This window comes from Hydra vulgaris, chromosome 12 (genome assembly GCF_038396675.1).
Source record: "Hydra vulgaris chromosome 12, alternate assembly HydraT2T_AEP".
Taxonomy (NCBI): domain Eukaryota; kingdom Metazoa; phylum Cnidaria; class Hydrozoa; order Anthoathecata; family Hydridae; genus Hydra; species Hydra vulgaris.
The window spans coordinates 43365625-43385380 of NC_088931.1; the positions used below are offsets into that span (position 1 = coordinate 43365625).

General features: G+C 30.1%; 1 protein-coding gene across 1 annotated transcript in view; it reads right to left on the reverse strand.

The window, feature by feature from the left end:
* The window catches only part of LOC100207064 (ufm1-specific protease 2), a 43386-nt gene that overhangs the window by 6448 nt on the left and 17182 nt on the right, over positions 1-19756 (reverse strand). Inside the window, exon 2 of the mRNA XM_065813369.1 lies at positions 17382-17598. Coding sequence (XP_065669441.1) covers positions 17382-17598 — 217 coding nt within the window. The remainder of the gene's footprint in view (positions 1-17381; positions 17599-19756) is intronic.

Below are 19756 nucleotides of genomic sequence, written 5' to 3' on the forward strand. Positions count from 1 at the left end.
CAGGGTTTCGATCATGTGGCATTTTTCCATACAATCCGTCTGCTGTTCCAAGCATAGCTTACTTGCCTAATTCTGTCTATTCCATACAACAGCTACTTGACTCAAATGATCTGCTTGAATCAAATCTGCATCCAATCAAAACTGACACTAAAATAACAAGATCAGAATATGCAATAGAAGAGGAAGTTGATTTTGAAGTAGAATTAATTAATAAACCTGGAAATATGTCTGAATCTAAAATAGATAATAATTTGATAAACCTTGACAATAATTCTTTGATATGGGATACCCATTTGACTCATGAGCAGCTTACAACTTTTAATTTCTTAATTCAAAATGGCTACGACATCCCAGATCCCTTGTATAAATTATATAAAGAATTTAAACTGAAACAGATTTCATGTACAAATACCATTTTAGAAATAGATGACTCTGTTCCGATGCCAAATGAATCTATAGTTACTATTCCATTTCTAAATGAAACTATTAGTCAGCAAGTTCCTGTGCCAAATGAAACAACTGGGCAATCTAGTTTTTTTCCAAATAAAACCATTAATGATTGTAGTCAGATGCCAATTAAAGTCATTGTTCAGCCTAGTCTGACACCAATTATGTTGTGTACAAACTGTGTGTACAAATATCTCTTCAGATAATCAAAATATCTGTATTAAAGTACCAGATAATGCAACTATCTCCATCGATAATGAGCAAATGTAAATAGATTATTATCAACAGATTTTTATCAAATTCATTATCAATATATTGTGAAAACTTCTTATTATTATTTTAATATTATCAAAACTTCTAACATATTATTGTAAAGCTTATTGTACATATATTGAAAATTGCATTATTAGATGCTAGTTGAAATCTTATAACAGCTATGTGCTAAAGCTATTTTTTTATTTAAAATTTGTTTTATGCTTGATTTTTTATGAAAGTAATTAAAAATTTTCTTAACTTATTTTGTATTTCCTTTTTGATAGACTATCTTTTTATTTGAATAACAAATAAAAACTGTTTAAGTTTTTTTGTTTAATATCAACCAAAATAATATTTTTAAGCGAAGTATAGAATATTTTACTTATAAAAAAATTATCTTGGTTTGTAGTTCTTTAAAGTAGATCCTAGTTCATTATTAAGCTTTAATCGTCTGTCTGAATAATACTTTTCGATATATAAGCATTCTTAGATATATTGATTTTAGGTAATGTAAGTGGCTCATAATAGGTAACGTTTTTTAATTTGCTGGCTATTATTTGGTCTACCCGGCCAATAATTAGTACAAATTTAAAATCTCAGTTTAAATACATTTTTATCTGAATTAAAAATGTTTTAAAAATAAAAAAGGTTTGTATAAGGTGCAGGCGTTGGTCATTAATAAAGCAGTATAAAAAAAAATTCACCATTAGTTTAAGACATCCTACACGACATTTTATAAAAAAATTGTGGCCATTAATTGGTCACTTTGCCCTACACATCTGCAAAAATTACGTTGCGTCACTGAACTAAAAGCTAAAAAAGTTTAATTATCGCAATGAAATTATGCTTTATGGCGAGGTTTTTTTAAAAATTATAAATTTTAATGTAAACTTTTAATTATTACTAAAAAAAAAATTGGTCAAAAAGCATTGTATTAACATATAGTTATAGTTTAAAAGCTGTTGCGTCACTGAACCCATCGACGGGATAATTAGCGTTTTATAAAATAGCGCGGTAAGGAAGTCAAAATATCATCCAAAAGTTCAGATTTCGTTGTGGGTTTTCAAATTTTTCAAATTCGAATAAATTTTTGCATTTAAGTATTGTGAAGGGCTATTAGTAAATATTAGTAAACTTTTGGATTTACGTTAACATTTTCTTATAAAGTTGTAAATTTTTAAGAAATGGAATCAAAATTAGAAGTAAAAAAAAAAACGTTATGCAGAATACCAAACTAATTATGTTTCTCGGAATGCTGATAAAAAGAAAGAGTCCAGAGTTAGATCTAAGAGATATCGAGAAAAATTGAAAGCCGATCCTAATAAAAAAGCAGCTTATGCTGCTAAAGCAAAATTAAGAGTTTTAAAAAGTCGCGCTTTAAAAAGAAAACTTTTAAATCAATATCAAAGACCAAGCTCATCTTTTAAAAACGTTCAACAAAGAGGAAAAGCATTGAAAAAAGTTTTAAAAGAACAATCAACTTCAAAGGAGAAACAATCTGAAATTCTTTCTATTCTTTCAAATAGCTCTGTTTGTAAAGATAATTCGGGTCTACCTCCAGCATGTTCAAAGCTGTATGGTCTTTTTGAAAGCGATTTTTTAGCAGTTGTAAACTTTTATAATGAAGATGAAGTTTCCCAAATATCACCAAACAAAAAAGATGTCACTCGAATTCAATTATCTGACGGAAACAATATTCAGATATGTCATTTATATTATACGCTAAAAGAAGCTTTCGAGTTATTCAAGGAAAAGCATCTGCACATAAAAATTGGACTCAGCAAATTTTGCGACCTTCGTCCACACAGTGTAAAATCAGTTACAAAATTTCCGCATAATGTTTGTGTTTCTAGTTTGCATGAAAATATGCAATTTGCCTTAAATGCATTAACAAAATCAATTTAAGCGCCTTCAATCAAAGTTGGATCTGAAATGATAAATAACTTTGTTTGTGAACCGTACACATACGATTGCGCCTATGACAAATGCGTTGCATGCAAAGGTATGAAACAGTTCGATAAACACTTGCAAACTGTTAATACATTTGGTTTCGAAGTATCCTGGGACGAGTGGAGAAAGCCTGAAACTAAAACATATGCAAACATTGAAAAAATTTCAAAAAAGTCTACTGTAACAGAACTCATTCAACACATATCAGCGATGCGTGATAAGTTCGTTAAACACGCATTTGTAAAGAAAAACCAATCAACAATTTTTAATAAACTGAAGGAGGTTTCGATGAGTGTTAATTCTGAAATTGCGGTAATCCAAGTTGACTGGGCTGAAAACGCTAGGTGTTTCTATCAAAATGAGCCACAAGCGGCTCATTTTGGTCAAAATCAAGTTTCTATCATGACCCTAGCAGTCTGGAACATTGAGTTAAAAACATTTGCCATAGTTTCAGATTCAACTGATCATACTAAGTCTTCCGTTATACCGTACATTGACAAAATCCTTCACTTTATTCCTGATCAAGTCAAAGAAGTACACATCTTCAGCGATAATGCCACTTTTCAGTTCAAAAACAAAAGCATTATGGCTGCATTGGTTGTGTTTGAAAAACATTTTCATAAAAAATTCTTCTGGCATTTCTTTGCAGCGATGCACAGGTAAGGAGTGGCCCTGAGAGTTAAAACTAGTCAATACGAAATCAGGTCAGCAGCAGATTTTGCGTTAGCATAACAAGATTTGCAAATATCTGTAATTCACATGTCAGAAAACGATACAAGACAACAAAAAAATGAACTTGGATTCAGTTCGATTTTAAATAATTCAAGAAAAATCAAAGGTATATCAAAATCACATTATTTTTATGTTCAGAATGATAACGTTGTTCCGATGCTATTTTCACCTGAGTATAATTAAAATTTATTACAAAATAACAAAACTTTTTTAAATGATTTTAATTTCGTCTTTTTGTTTCGTCACTGAACGTTGCGTCACTGAACTGATAGTTTTTTTTCTGTAAAATAAAACAATACGAAAACTTTATTGTTTGTGGCTTTTTTTATGACTACCTTATTGCCAAATGAATAAATTACAACAAAAAAATCGAATAAGTCAAGCAAGAATTAAAATTTCAGCGAAAACCCCATTTAAAAGTATGCTGATAAAAAAACTTTTTTCCGCGTTGCGTCACTGAACTCATGTTTTAATTTTTGCTATGTAGCAGTGTCATGTTAATACAATTGTGTTTAGTTTATATTATAAAATTTTAATTCAAGATTGATTTAGAGTAATAAAAAATTATTTTTGAGTTATAGAAAAAATTCTATTAAAAAAAATCTCTCCGCATGATCAGTAACTGATCTATGGAATTGGCCTTATATATATATATATATATATATATATATATATATATATATATATATATATATATATATATATACACATACACACACACACACACACACACACACACACACACACACACACACACATATAAATGAAAAATATTCTATAGCATATTTAGTTTACTTATAAGAACTACATTTTGTAACAGTCAGGTAGTTTATTGTGGCCTTCTTGAATTTAATTTTACTGTTGTTGCATTTTATGTAAGCAACCTTTTCTTAAAATTCATACAACTTTTGTTTCAGTTTGCTCCTGATTCTCTGAGAATAAGAAAATTGTGCGCTAAATCTTCTTACCAATTACTCTTATTGCTGCATTATGTTCGTAAAACAAACATTAAAATAAAAAAACAAACATATAAACAATCAAAAATTGCAGATAACTGTAATTTATATAAAAATCATGGCTCAAAAGTAAGCAAAAACCACATTTTGTGGATTTTCAAAGCCTGCTGTTTTCAGACGACTTATGTACCCAAAAATTTTTATAGTCTCAATTTTTTGAGTTTGTCCTGATTTTAACTCACAATAAAAGGGACAACTTACCCAAATCAGTATAAATGCAAGTTAGAATATTTTACTCAATTAACAAAACAACTAAATTTAAATACATAATTTAAATAAAAATGATTTAGTTAAGTAATCCAAAACTTTAATTAAAGTAGTAATGCATCTACAAAAAATACAATGGATATTTAAACAATATTAAAAACCTCAGAAACTTTTACGAATACGTATTTTTATAAACCAGTTTAGCATTTCTAAACTGTTACTAACGGTCCGGAAAAAACGCGCGTTAATTTACCAATGAAAACACTGATAATTTACTTATTAGTAGAAAACTATATTAATAAGGGGAAGGGGAAGGGGCTATAAACTTATTTTTTTTATTATTTAATTAGTTAAATAATATTAAGTAAAGACAAAAATATATAATTTTAAATATACTTCTTTATAACTAAAAGTTATTAACAGTTCATGGTTTATAATATAAAGCGCTGGCTAACCCATGCATTTAAAAAATATATGCAAGTCCGTCGTACCACTGGACTACAGAGCACAGTGAGCCCAGGACATGAAAAAATTCATTTTTCTGACCTTTTATTTTTTCACTTTAAATTGTAAATTTATGTTGTGTAAGACATATGTAGGTCATGGCAAAAAAAAAATTATAAATTCATCAAACCATTTTGTTTTTATAGCTGTTTGAAGTTGAAGAAAAAGTTGACTCAAAATATTTGTATTAAAACTGTACCAATACTGTTTTTTAACAATAACTTTGAAACGCTATATATCAAAATTGACTCCATAAATTTAAAAAAAAATTCTATCCTGGTCTGTAAATAATATTTAATTTGTGAATTACTTCAATAAAAATTGAAATTGAAGTTTAAAAATTTGTTTTGTGCAGTTTTGTTTATACCTAAAAAAATTCTAAAATATATGAAAACATATTAATTTTTTTTAAAAACAAAGTCACAGGAAAAAAAAAAGCCGCAGGAGGCCGCAAACAAACTCAAATGTTTCATTCAATGTAGACTTTCTATTTTTATGTGTAAAAATTACACAGTCCGGTTATCCCCGGAAATTGAGTAATTTAAGTTTGAATTTTATTTGTTCGTACAAGTTTGATATTTGAGGTTGCGTAATTTATGAAAATAAACTTTTACGGACGATTCAGGAATACCTGTTGATTACATGTGATAAAATGTTATTGATAAAAAAAGGAGAATTAGAAGAAATTTTACTAACCTTGAACATCAAATTAAGTTCATTGGAAAAATCAAAGCTAATTTTAAAAACAATCAAAGTGAGACATAATCTAACTTTAGAAGATGAAAAAGATAACATCAAGAAAATTCTAAAGCAATTTGAAAGACATGTAAAAAAATATTCAAAGTTGAAACAACATAAACTTGTGGCCGAATTGGAAATTTGGAGAAACGAAGTTGGGATAAAACTGACTGGAAATCTACCTGTTGCAGCCTCATCATCATCCAGGGGTGATGTAGAAGAAGATGGAGCTCCACAAGCTAAAAGAGGACGGAAATCAAAAAGACTAAGGTAAAAGTTTAACTGTTGACGTTTATTTGAATTTCTTAAGCATCATGTTATTTGGGACACCCAGTAGCTATTTTTTTACTTTTCATAAAACGTTATCATTTAATCCAGTGATCAACCTGAAAAACGTACATACAACAAAATTCTGGATGATTTTGTGGACATTGTGGAAAAACATGCGAGTGAACAAGGTGTAGATAAATCAGAATACTTAAAAGAAGTTGTCCAAAGATGTGAAAAAAGATGGGGGAAGATGGAAGGAGTAAAACTTTCAACAATATCGGTACAGGAAGCAATTGCTTTAATTTACAACTTGGATCTATCCATAAATAAATATCAGGTAAAGTATGCAATCAAATACTGTTGTAGTTAATTGTTTTTATAATTGTACGTTTAAATTTTGTATATTTCCCTAGGAACTGAGACTTGAGCTTCTCCCAAAACTAATGTTGCCAACAAGGAATGATGTAGATACCTTTAAACGTACTTTGCTACCAAAAGAATTAAGCAGTGACGACAAGCAAACTTCATCCCCTGTGAACAATGTTATCAAAGACACTGTTGAGTCTCTACTAGATATATCCGAGTTTTGTGCTGAAAATTATTCTATACATGTAGAGGGTAAATTTGGACTTGATGGGTCTGGAAATCACAATTATCGTCATCAGTTTTCCGATCCTCAAGATGCAGACTTAAAGGGAACAAATTATATTTGTTCCTTTTGGTGTCCTCTTGAAATTAAAGATTCAAAAAACCAAGTAATCTGGACTAATCCAACCCCTAACGCTATTACTTTTGCCAGGCCTGTTATTCTAGTGAAAGCAAAAGAAACTAGGGAGAGTGTTAAGGAGTATTTTAAAGCAACTCTGAGTCAACTGCCTAAAAATTAAACTCAGCCTATTCTTTCAAAAAATGGGTTACAAATATTTGTAAAAACAGAGATTAGTATGGTTGATGGCAAAATGGTAGACTTATTGGTGGGTGATTCTGGAGCTTTTTGTCACTACTGCAAATGTTCCAGAAGTGATGCCAATGACCTGGTATGTATACTACATGGGTTCACCATAGATAAAAATTACAATGATGTGCTCAGTACCTGGAGAAGACTAGAAAATGGCAAAATCTTGTACAAAGATACAGAAAGACATGGACAATGCCATGAACCTATAGTTGAATCAGATGTAAAATTTTTTGCCATTCTGCATCAAAAGCTTTGTGCACTCGACCACTGTCTGAAAATTTTGTATCACATTGTGGGTAAACAAACCCATACATGGTCTGAGCAGGACATAAAGGTAAAAACTGCTCTGAAAACAGCAAAAAAAAAAGTTATTCAAAACGTACGTGAAAAAACAGGAATGCTTCTTGATTCTTCTACTTCTAGTGGTGGTAACACTAACAATGGACCATTAGCAGATCGTTTTTTTAGTCCAAAAGAAAGAAAGTCAATCTGTTCCATAATTCTTAAAACAGAAGACCAAGATAGCTTCTCGACTTTGTTATCTAAGTTCAATATACTACTTAGCATTAATCAGCATGTTGATGTTAGCAAAAAAGTTGATCCTGATAAAGTTAAAGAAGTTGGTTATGGATTGATGATATTCCATAAACAGACATTTCCATGGGCTATGCTCAGCCCCAGCGTACATCAAATGTGTGCACACGCCTGGGAACTGTTTATGCTTACAGGTGGATCACCCATTGCTAAGTACTCCGAGCAGTCAAGCGAAAGTTGGAACAAATACATTAAGGCTTATAAATCAGGAACAAGTTGTAAAGCCAGACAGATGTCTTTGCAAATTAATACACATGACATTTACTGCAGACTGATGATAAGAACACATCCAATTATTGCCAGTAAAAAAAGACTTTTGCAATGTGGATTATGTGGAAAATTCGGACATACCACAAGAGGGTGTAAAGTAGACGTGAACAACATATTTACTGAAGAAAAAATGATAATTCAAGAATGTTTTCTGTGACCATATAAAATCAATAAGATTAATATCTGTGTATATTTGTGTTTAATATTAAATTATTATAAACTCAAATTCATTTCATTATGAGTTTCTTGAAATTATTAATAGTCAAACATATTTCATTATGAATTGGATATGATATCCTTTTCCAAGCAACCTAGCTAGCTATGAGCTTACTGGTCACGGGGATCGAGAGGCTATTTGTTATATAGGGCGGGAGGCGGTGGAAGACAAATTTTTTTTTAAAAAATTTTATTTTTTAATTTATATTTTATAGTTTATTTGAAAATTTTAAAAAAAAGTAAGAGCATGACTCTTGGCGCCCCTCCCCCTACCCCACTGTTGCCCCATTTACTGGGTCAGAGTGCCTACACGTAAAAACTAACCTCAGAATCAGATTCTTCAGCCCAAAAAAGTAATATACTAAAGTTTTCACAAGATTTCATTAACAAATAACGGATTTATGAATTTTTTCCAAAAAACCACATTCTGGGCACACTGTGCAGAGGGACTTGAAAGAGTGTCCCATTAAAATTTTATTGTAAAAATTCTTTTAAAGTAAAGTTATAACAAAAGAAAAAAGATATATTCATAAAAATAAAAATTAGGCATCAGAGTTAGAACTATCGCTTTCTCTTTCTAAATCTGAAATTGTTAATACAGATAGATCAATGGAAGATTTTGCGCCAGATAATTTTCTTCGTTTATCTGAATAGTGATGAGGTGCAGCAGTAAGTCTTCTTATTTTATCTTGATACCAAGCATCCAGAGCAGGATCTGGGTCGAATTTATTCAAACTGCATCCTTCTTCTCCTATTCTTAAAAGACATTCAAGTCGATCATGTGATAACTTATTTCTCCAATCAGATTTTACTCGATTAACGCGGGAAAACATACGTTCAACTTAAACGTTTGTAAATGGACTAAGCAGAAGCAACTCAAAGACATCTAATAAATTTCGACATTCTGCAATAATTATATCTGTCAAAAATATTTTTTTCTAAATTTTTAAATAAGTTTCACCTCCTGAATTACGTAACATAGGGAATATGTAACTCTTTAAGATAATCCACTCAATACTAATTTTGTTGGTATCACATCCTCTGTTTTTTAAAAGGTCGTTAAAATATATTACAATTTCAGATATTTCTTTATCTCCAAATATACGATCAGGGGTTTACGGGCCAAAAAGATACGTCAAGCAGAATAATTAAATTTTGAAATAAAGGAGAAAACGTTATATCTTTAAAACGAAAATCCATGCAAGTTGTTATACTTGTTATAGTATCAGTATAAAGTCGTTGCACCAACGAATTAGATTTATTAAAATTTTGTAATATAATGTTTTGATAAACAAAATTACCATCCTTTTCAGCTACGTTGCCAATTAATTTTTTGTAATTCGTTAAAATAGTTTGCTCTGTACACATTTTGTCGACGGAATTACTCAAGATAATTCGAAGTTTCGCCATTGTCAAATTAAATTGCTGCACCCTGCGGACTGTTTTGACTGGATCGTGTAAATCTTGCTGGAAGGCAATACTTAAGCGTCTTAACGGAGCTAGAACGTCTAAATAAACAGACAAATGTATCACAAGAGAGGCTTTTTTCCACACTTGAAGAAATCCCTTTAATTCAGCTCGCTTTGAAGGCTGTGAGTCTGTTTGGCTGAGAGACTCTAAATGCGAAGTATATGCTCCATAGTTTTCTAAAGCAATATTCATTGCATTCCATTTGTGGTCAAGCTAACGTGTACCGTACAATTTCGCGGGCTTGGGGATTGATGTTTTCCAAGCTTCCGATATAAGTTTTAATTCTCTTAAACGTTTTGGAGATTGTTCATAAAGAGAATGTAAATTTAGCAAGAAGTTATCGCAATTTTGAAATGCTGCAACTTTTTCAAAAGCATCTTTTAAGGCAAGCTCAAGACGATGGTTGAAACAATGGATTACTTGAAGCCATGAAGAATCTAGCTTTAATAAAGCTCCTAAACCCGAGTGAACACCAAGATTTACACTTGCTCCATCCACGCTTAACCCTAAAAGTTTTTTGGACATATCAGGTATACCAACTCTTTCAAATGATTGTTTAAGGCAGTTTTTTAAACCACTAGCATTACCATTATCAGGATTTTTAACTGACAAAAGTTTCACACAAGGACTGCCTTCTCGCAAATACAACACATTCACTAACTCCTGTTCAATTGTAGCACTATCGCAACAGCCGTAACTTAATATTTTTTTGACGACACTTTTTTTGTAACCATCTGCACACATTTTACTCCGATAATCAATCCGATGTGCCTCTTTATGTTGAACAGTATTACAGTGACTTCTTACACTGTCTTTTTTAATGGACGGAGTTGCGGGGCGAATCCATGCAATAGAAAATGTTTTAATGTTTTTAATATGAGCTTCATATCGTTTGCACAACGAACATCGCAATCTCACAACATCAGTGCCATTAACATCTAACTCAAACTTCAAATTAAATTCTTTTTCCCATTTTAGAACTGTACTTAACTTGCAATGATTATCTTTATTTTTTGACAACAATAAAGACGCCATATTTTTATTATTATAATTAGGATAATCTTGAAGTTTCTTAGAGGTAAAATAGTAATTATTCATACTACTACACTGAGGTCAAAACACATTTAAAAGAGTTTAAACGTTAATTTTCGAATATTTTGACCACATTGAATAATTATAAAAGATGTGAACTATAGAAACTTTAGTTTAGGAGTTTTTTTAATGCCATGGTTACTTTCAATTAAAAATTTATCGCGGTAACTCCTACATACATTACGCTATTCAGTAACCAGAGCAACAAAACATTAATAAACCTACGCATCTTAAATATAACCTTTTAATTCAACCGATTAATTTAAATTTAAATGAAACTCCTTGACCCCTTCCTTTGTATTAAGCACCTTAGAGTAGTGCTGACATTTACAGTAAATGTCAGCACTACTTTAAGGTGCTTAATACAAAGGAAGGGGTTAAAGAGTTTCATTTAATTATTTAGTTACATTGAAGTATATTTAGAAACATTTATTTTTATCTTTACTTTTATTAATATTTAATTGATTAAATAATAAAAAAAACATTTAAGTTTATAGCCCCCCCCCCCCCTTTTAATATAAATTTTCCTATTAAGTAAATTACCAGTGTTTTCATTGATTGATTTTATAATTAATGCGCGTTTTTTCCGGACCGTTAGTAACAGTTTAGAAATGCTAAACAGTTTATAAGAATACGTATTCGTAAAAGTTTCTGAGGTTTTTAATATTGTTTAAGTATCCATTGTATTTTTTCTGGATGCATTACTACTTTAATTCAAGTTTGGAATTACTTAATTAAATCATTTTTATTTAATATACCTTGATTATGTGTTGTTTGATCAAACAAACTATAAATGTAACTTATAAAAGTGTTTTAAAAGTAACAACACTATAATTTATTGTTATTAATTTTGTAGTCATAAGTTTATTGTTTTGTTTTGTTTTTCATAGCATTTTCACTAACAAATTAAAGTTCATTCGCCTATTCCGTAAATTTCGTGGTTTTCCATAAACTTAAACTTTGAAGACCAGCTATTTTCACAGATATCGCAATTCGCGATGCCTTAACCCTTGTCAATTATTCTATTTTACATATTTTGATTGCACGAACAACTAAAATGAAATTTATTTACTGAAATTTTTTATAAAAATACTTGATCAATAATGAAATTAAATAGACAAAAATGTAAAGGGTAATAGTTTCTTTTATGTTTCTGTTTTTTTAAGCTAATGTTTTTTCAAATGTTTGTTAGTGTTTTGTATTAAAAAGGAAAAGGGTTGCTTCTGTTAGCACAAAACAAAAAAGTCATAACATATTATGATATAATGATCCCGTGTAAAAACATGTAAACTATTTTTTAACTAATTGCAGCCTTAGCAATGACCTTTAGCAATGTCATTAGGTTTCAGTTAAGTTTTAAAGTTACAAAATAAAATTTTGCAAAGTAGCGGTAGAAATTACAACATACTTAGGGCCAGAAATGGAAGATGGATGGGCGTGTGCTCCCTAAATAATGAACTTCAGTTTTAGTCATCAGGCAAATTTGGAATTTTTTAAAATAGTCTGCAAGGTCAGGTAGAAGGCCTCCGAGGCAAAGACTTTAGGGGTAAACAGATTCTATCTGTTGCCAGCCTCGCACCCCTTCTTTTGTATTTATAATACATTGTTTCCAGTTTAGGATGTTGAATGCTGGATTTTCTTGACTTAATGCATGAGTTTTGCTTGTGTCTCTGTTTTTATGACTAGAAATTCATTCTATTATCTCCTAATGAGGGTACAGCTCTAAAACTCAGTTTTATTGTTCTGAGGCCGGTTGGTAGTCAAGTTTCTCGAATTCTGTGGTAGGTCTCAAAAAGGCTGATTCCATCAATAGCCGTAAAATATCAGATCAATCTCATGTTGCACATGAATGATGTCCCTGTTTGTACTTTTGGTGTGAATTGTTGAAGCCACATTTGGAGCCCTTTGTTATGGCTTAGAGTTTATTAACAGAATTGAGGCATTTGCTTGACCAAGTACAACCAGATTCATCTCCTGCTACCTTGTAGGATACGCTTTTTTAGACAAACCTTAGGTTTTGTTAATAGTAATGAGGCAATTACTTGGACTATTAAACAGTATACTGAGTATTATCAGCTTTTAGTCAAGTTTTTGAACAAACTTAAAAATGAATAAAGTACCAAAAACCATAAAACACAAAAAACCATCATCACCACCAAGTTCTCTAAACCTATCATTCACTAATATTCACGGTCTTTGAAGTAACTTTTTTTCTGTTGAGTCTTATCTCTTGCAAAGTTCGCTAGATCTATTTGCTCTTTGTGAGACTAATTTGAGTTTGGCTGTCTCCTCTTGTGACCTTAGTGTTGATGGTTATATTCCTTTAACTCGTAAAGACTCCAATAGTCACATGCTTGGCCTAGGCATTTACATTTGTGAGAATTCACCCATTTGTCAGGAAACTAGGTTTGAAACAGACTATTTTTTTATGTGCTTTAGTTTAGCACCACTTCACTCAATCACCTTTCTCTTTGTTCTATATCACTCTCCTTAATCTCAAGACTCCACTATTTTCAATGTTATTTCCAATTAAATTGACAAGGCCCTCTCTCTTTATCTTTCAGCCAATATCATTGTTGTTGGTGACTTTAATGCTCATCACACTGAATGGCTCTAGTTCCAGTGACTCCGCAGGCATTAAGGCCACAACATTTGCCTTTCTCAATCTCTTACTCAAGTAGTCAAGTTTCCAAATTGCTTTCCAGAAAATTCAAATCATTTACTACTTACTTGGGTTATGTTTTGTTTCTGATCCTAGTCAGTGCTCATTTTCTCCACATTTACCCTTAGGTGCTTCTGATCATGGTTTGGTCTCTGTAAAATTATTATCTAAATCTTTTCATCATCAGAATCCCCCTATCATCATACCTCTTACAACTACTTTAAAGCTGACTGGGACTTTTTCCATGATTTTTTTCGTGATGGCCCTTGGGTAGAAAACTTTCATCTTCCTGCTGACAAATGTGCTTCTTACTTAACTTCTTGGATTCAGGCTGGCATGGAATCTTTTATTCTCTCTTGAGGATTCTAAGTCAAACCTCACTCTTCTCCATGGTTTTCCTTGCATTGTGCTGTTGCAATTTCCAATCTAAACCAATACTTCCATATCTATCAACCAAACAATTCTCCAGAAAACAGACGTCTATTTACTATTGCTAGAAACCATTGTAAAAAGATTTTGTCTAATGCTAAAGCCCACTATTCTCAGGTCATGAAATCTTGTATTTCATGTTAAAAATTAGGCTCTCATGACTTTTGGAGAATCTTTAACAGTATCTATAATAAGGGCAAATCTGTTATTTCACCTCTCTTGTATGGTTTAAATTTAGTCACCTCACTTAAAGATAATGCTGAATTGTTGGCTAAGAACTTTTCATCAATATCATCTCTTGATTCCACTAGTTGTGTTCTATCTGAAATAGCCGATAAACAGGTTGATCGATTGCTTGACATTCGTGTCACTCCAGCTTCTGTATCTAAGTGATTTCCTGGTTAGACTCTTCTACAGCTTGTTGTCCGGACAACATACCTATTATAATTCTGCAGAAATGTTCTCCAGGGCTGTCGTCTATACCTTCAAAACTATTTAACAAGTGCTTATCAAAGTCCTTTTTTCCAACTTGCTAGAAAGTGGTATCTATTATCCCTATTTTCAAAAACTCTGTAGAGCGATCTGACTCATCTAACTACTGTCCCATTAGTCTTTTTCTTATCATAAGCAAGGTTTTTGAATCTTTATTTTAACAAACACTCTCTCATCTCTCTTTATTTTAACAAATAATCTCTCATCTTGAATCTAATAACTTACTTTCTGATCATCAATATGGATTTCGATCTTCTCGCTTTACAGCTGATTTGCTAACAGTTATAACCGATAGATTTTATCGTACATTAAATAGAGGTGGAGAGGTTAAGGCCATCACTCTTGACATTTCTAAAGCTTTTGATAAAGTTTGGCATGCTGGTCTTCTCCATAAGCTTTCTTCTACAGTGTATCAGGTAACATATTTAAGATTATTGAATCCTTCCTTTCCAATTATAGTATAAAAGTTGTACTTGATGGACAGCACTCATCTTCATATTCTGTAACTTCAGGGTTTAATTTACATTAAAGATTTTCCAGATAATCTCACATCAAAGTTGGCATTGTTTGCTGATGATACTATCATTTATTCTTGTCTTGATAAGAAGCCAACACTCTCTGATTGCTTGGAGGGGGTATTTAATCTTGAAAAGGATCTCACTTCTGCTACAGCATGGGGCTCACAATGGCTGGTGAACGTTAATTCGGATAAAATCAAATTTTTTTTAGCCGATTGTTAAAAAGAGAAAAAGTTTTCCTAGGGCTAGTTAACCATGATCAGTTATTTCGGTAAATAACTGGTCATGGTTAACTAATCTAGGAAATAAAAAACTTTATATAACCACATTGGGTTATACAAAATATAATCCCACTTTAGTGTAGGAAGGATAGGAGCTCATTAACCTCGTATGGTAATTTTTCTAGTGATTATGTCACTGCGTAAAACAGGTTAATGCTTGGAAGTGATACAGTTGTAAAAAACAACATAAGGTGAGTTTGCAAAAAAATAAAATCATGGCCTGTCATTTTTATTAATAAAACTTTAGTAAGAGTAAATAAAGGTAAAAATAATTTTATCTACTGAAAAATATTTCTAGTAGAAAGATAAAAACAGTAAAAAAATTGTTAACCACAGATTTTCTTATACTGTCTACCATTTAAAAATTTAACTAAAAAAACTATTTGTTAAAAACTTAGGTAATTTTCTGCTTTTCCACACAGAAAAGCATCAAGTTGGAGAAAAAAGAATGCAAATTTTATCCAAAAGTAAAACGCAATTTCTCTGATTCTCCTCTATACTTGAATTAATTTTTTTCTGAGTAATACCTGATTCTCATAGCTTTTCAGCCATTTTCATTTTGAAGATTTTTATGTTAAAGTTAAATGTCTGTGTTTCCATAGTTTGTGTTGTTTGGACAAACTTCTATAATGCCATTTTCTTATTTAAATATGGCATTATGGAAGAGTTATTAATTTTTTACATGCTAGCTAATTTGCAGATCAGTTATGAGCATTTTTACTGTGATATAACCATCCAAGATTTATTAACTTCTTCCTTGCTTGTTAAATTGAGAATTATATATCAGAGTTTCTCCAATTGCTGCCACCATGGGCTAAAAAGCTTCACTAGTGCTAAAACTCTTCTAAATGGCAAACATTTTTAAGAAACATTACATTAACTTCCATTGAACTCTCCTTCATAAATTGGTAGACAATTTAAATTAAGATTTGCTAATATAAAGGTCTTGGTTTTTCCTAGACACTTTTTATTAAAGTATAGTAACATTCTCTTGTTGCTAAAATAACATAGATCCAGTGATGACTTGATTACATATTTGATACACCAGAGTGCAAACTTTATCTTCATCACAGCAAAAGCACCAACCTCTTCTAACGATCATGATCATTAACATGTGATAATTTTCCCTTGCATTTTACAGAGTGCAGGAGTTTAAATATGGATTTGGTTGCCTAATAACAGCCTTAATACACTTTAGATAGACTACCTTAGCTGATACTCGGTTTGTTTTAATTGAACTAGCAACTTTGCTATTAACGCAACAGCCCAAAAGATTCAATCATTTCTTTAATCAGATATGCAACTCTTTTCTCTTTCTCTGACAATCATTTCTGAAAATTTATGAAAATTATGAAAATTTAATAAAAAGTTATAAGCATTTACAAAAATATTTTGGAGAAACATCTTGAACTCAACTGGTAACTCTATAAAGAGTTTTTATATACATAGATCTATGCCTATGTGTTTAAGAAACTCTTCTAAACATAATAGTAACAGCATTAAGTTTACTATTGTTAATGTGTAGTATTTTGTTTTTAAAATCTTTCAATATTTTTAATCTGATTATTTAAACAGAAATGAAAGTAATGATTAAATCATTGTTTTACAGATAAACAAAATATTAGAAAACAAAATTTTGAAGCAGAATATTGTAATTGTAGTTTTTATTAATTAACTTTATTATTAAAGATTTATTAAAGTAAATTTTGCTGCAACCTAGACAAAAAACACCCCATGGCATGATTCAACAAATTTTTAGCTAAATCATGCAATTGTTTTTTATAAATTTTGCCATCATTGACATTACTTAGTGACAAAAAGTCTAACAAAAATTCTCTATCAAGTTGTGTCTTTGTTAGTTATATATAACCACTTGTGTGTTTTTATAAATTTGAATAAACTTGCATTGCTATTAGAGGATGTTATACTCAAACTTTTTATATTACAGTGAAATTATTAAATAACATTTTGTTACTTTGTTTTAAAAATATTTTTTGTTCTAAAAAGTAAAAAAATGATTTTCTTTTGTAATTTTTCAAAACTATTTTCACAACATGTGACTTCAAAAAAATCATGTATTGAAAACTAAGATATGGAAAAGAAAAGGTATTGATATGAACATGTGCATTTTTTTTCCAGAGTTCAAAACCTTCACTTTCTTTTGCATTTATGGTAATTTTTTTTTAAAAGAATATTTGTAATTTAAAAATAAGTTTTTATTTCACATACTTAATACTAATTGCCAATTCAAAACTTTTTCAGTTAAATTTATATATTAACCTCAATATTCTCTTGTTCAGGTTGAGTTATAAAGACACCAATAATATCTAAACCAACTGGAAAAGATGATCGAATACAAGCAAACTCAACTTGGATTTCATCAGTTAATATATTTGTTGCATCATTATTTTCAAATAGACCAAGATCAAGCTCAACTAGGTCATAAACTCTAATTTTTTTTTCAATATTAATACCAAACAAGTATCCGCATGAAAATCTAAATAAAATATTATATATAATAATAATAAAGAAAATAATAGATTTATTTCAAATTTAATTCAAATTTAAAAACACTAATTCAAATAACATGCAAATACAAATATACAAAAATAATATACAGTACAAATGAATAAAACTATAAAAATTGTAGCTTTTTTTGTTGTTGTTGTTTTTTGTGACAATATCAAAGCAAATCAAAAGTCATCACAAATTGAAATGCTTAATATATTCCTTGATGATAAATCATTTCCTAACATTTCTAAACATATTTCTTGATGATAAAACATTTGATTCCTTTTTATAGTTTTTAATACTTTTGATTTCTACTTCAATTCTTTTGATTCTATTAACAAAATTTTGTTTTGCTATATGACTTTGTTTATTTGTTTATCTATCAAAATCTGGTCATTAAAGCAGAATTATAGAAAAATGCTAAATACTATGTCTTACTTATGAAGGTAGTGAACAAATATTATGTTTTACTTATGAAGGTAGTGAATAAATATTATGCTTCACTAATGAAAGTAGTGAATAAATATTATGTTTTACTTATGAAAGTAGTGAATAAACAAATTACCATTTTTATTAATTGAATATCAAAATGTCAACTTGTTTGAGAGTATGTTGTAACAAGACTGTAAAACTTTAAAACTTATTCATTCATTTAAATGTAAGAAAAACTACAATTTTTCTATCTACTTTATTAAATCTTTTTTTCATATGTTCAAGGACTTTATGAACCCTTATAAAATATTAAAGTTATGTTACATCTCAAATTGGTTACAATTGGAATAAGGCTACACTTTTTTGCTCATAACTAAATTAAGTTTAAAATTCAATAAATGTTTTTTTTTATCATTGTCACATTGCGATTTATCTTGTTATATTTTATTTTTAACGTACAAAAGTTTTGTCTCAATAGGTTACTTTGTCACAAAAAATAAATAAACTTTCAACTAAATCAACTAAGTGACTCATAAACATTTTAATTAATCCTTATAATATTTTTTACACTTTTAAAATATAAATGTATTTTAATGTCATTAAGTGACGTATAACTTTTAAAATTATTCTTTACAACATTTTTTACATCACATTACACTTTTAAAATACACACATATTTTAATGTCATTAAGTGACATATAACTTTTCTCAAAATGAGACTTTCTAGGAATACTTAATTTTCTTGGTTTCTTATTTAAAAAAGTGTAATAATTATTTTAAATATACATAGTTATTATTTAACATATAGCTACTGTTTGTCATTATTTGTCACTATACTTAACAGAGGAAAACAGATTTTTAAAAAATGTCCAATTTTAAAGACATCGTTTTTCAAAGAAAATCACAAGTTTGGGAGCATTTTTTGTATAGCAAAACAGAAGATAGTGCAATGTGCAAAACTTGTTCAGCAGTTTTGAAAGCATATGGAACAAAAAGCCTTGTATATCACCTTCAAGCAAAGCATAAGATTTTAACTAAAATTTGTCTTGAGAAAGTTCTGTCATCAGAAAAACAATCATCAACACCATCAAAAGTTTCTCCATTAATACTTTCTTTAGGAAAGGCTTTGAACCTATTGGTGAGGTGGTAAGTAAATTGGTTGCAGTTGATGGTCTTAGTTTAAACCAAATTACAAATAGTGTTCTGCTTACAAGGGCAATTAAATCAGATGGTTACGCTTTGTCAAAAAGTCCTCAAAATATTAGAGATCAATTTATGGCAGAATATGGTAAAACTATCACCATCATTAAGCAAGACATTTAAAAGAAGAAGGAGGTCGTTTTCCTATTAGCGAATCTCAGTCGGAAACTGTTTTTTATGAATCTGAACTTAAATGGTTTAAATGGTTTTTAGTCACTAGGAACAATCCGTGTCAACAGAAGCATGCAGACTGAAAAAGCTATTTAACTTGTTAAGTCAAGATTGTCTGAATTCCAGATAGATTTACACAACAACATTGTAGCAACAATCACTGATGGTGCAAATGTTATGATGAAATTCGGAAAAAAGATCAGTCATGAGTTGGCTGTCTTGCACATGCAATCCATCTTTGTGTTTGCAATATACTTTATAAACCTCTTAAGATAAACGATAATTTAATTTATGACGAAACTGAAGAGGAAGAGGATTATAAAGAAACGATAGAGGAATGT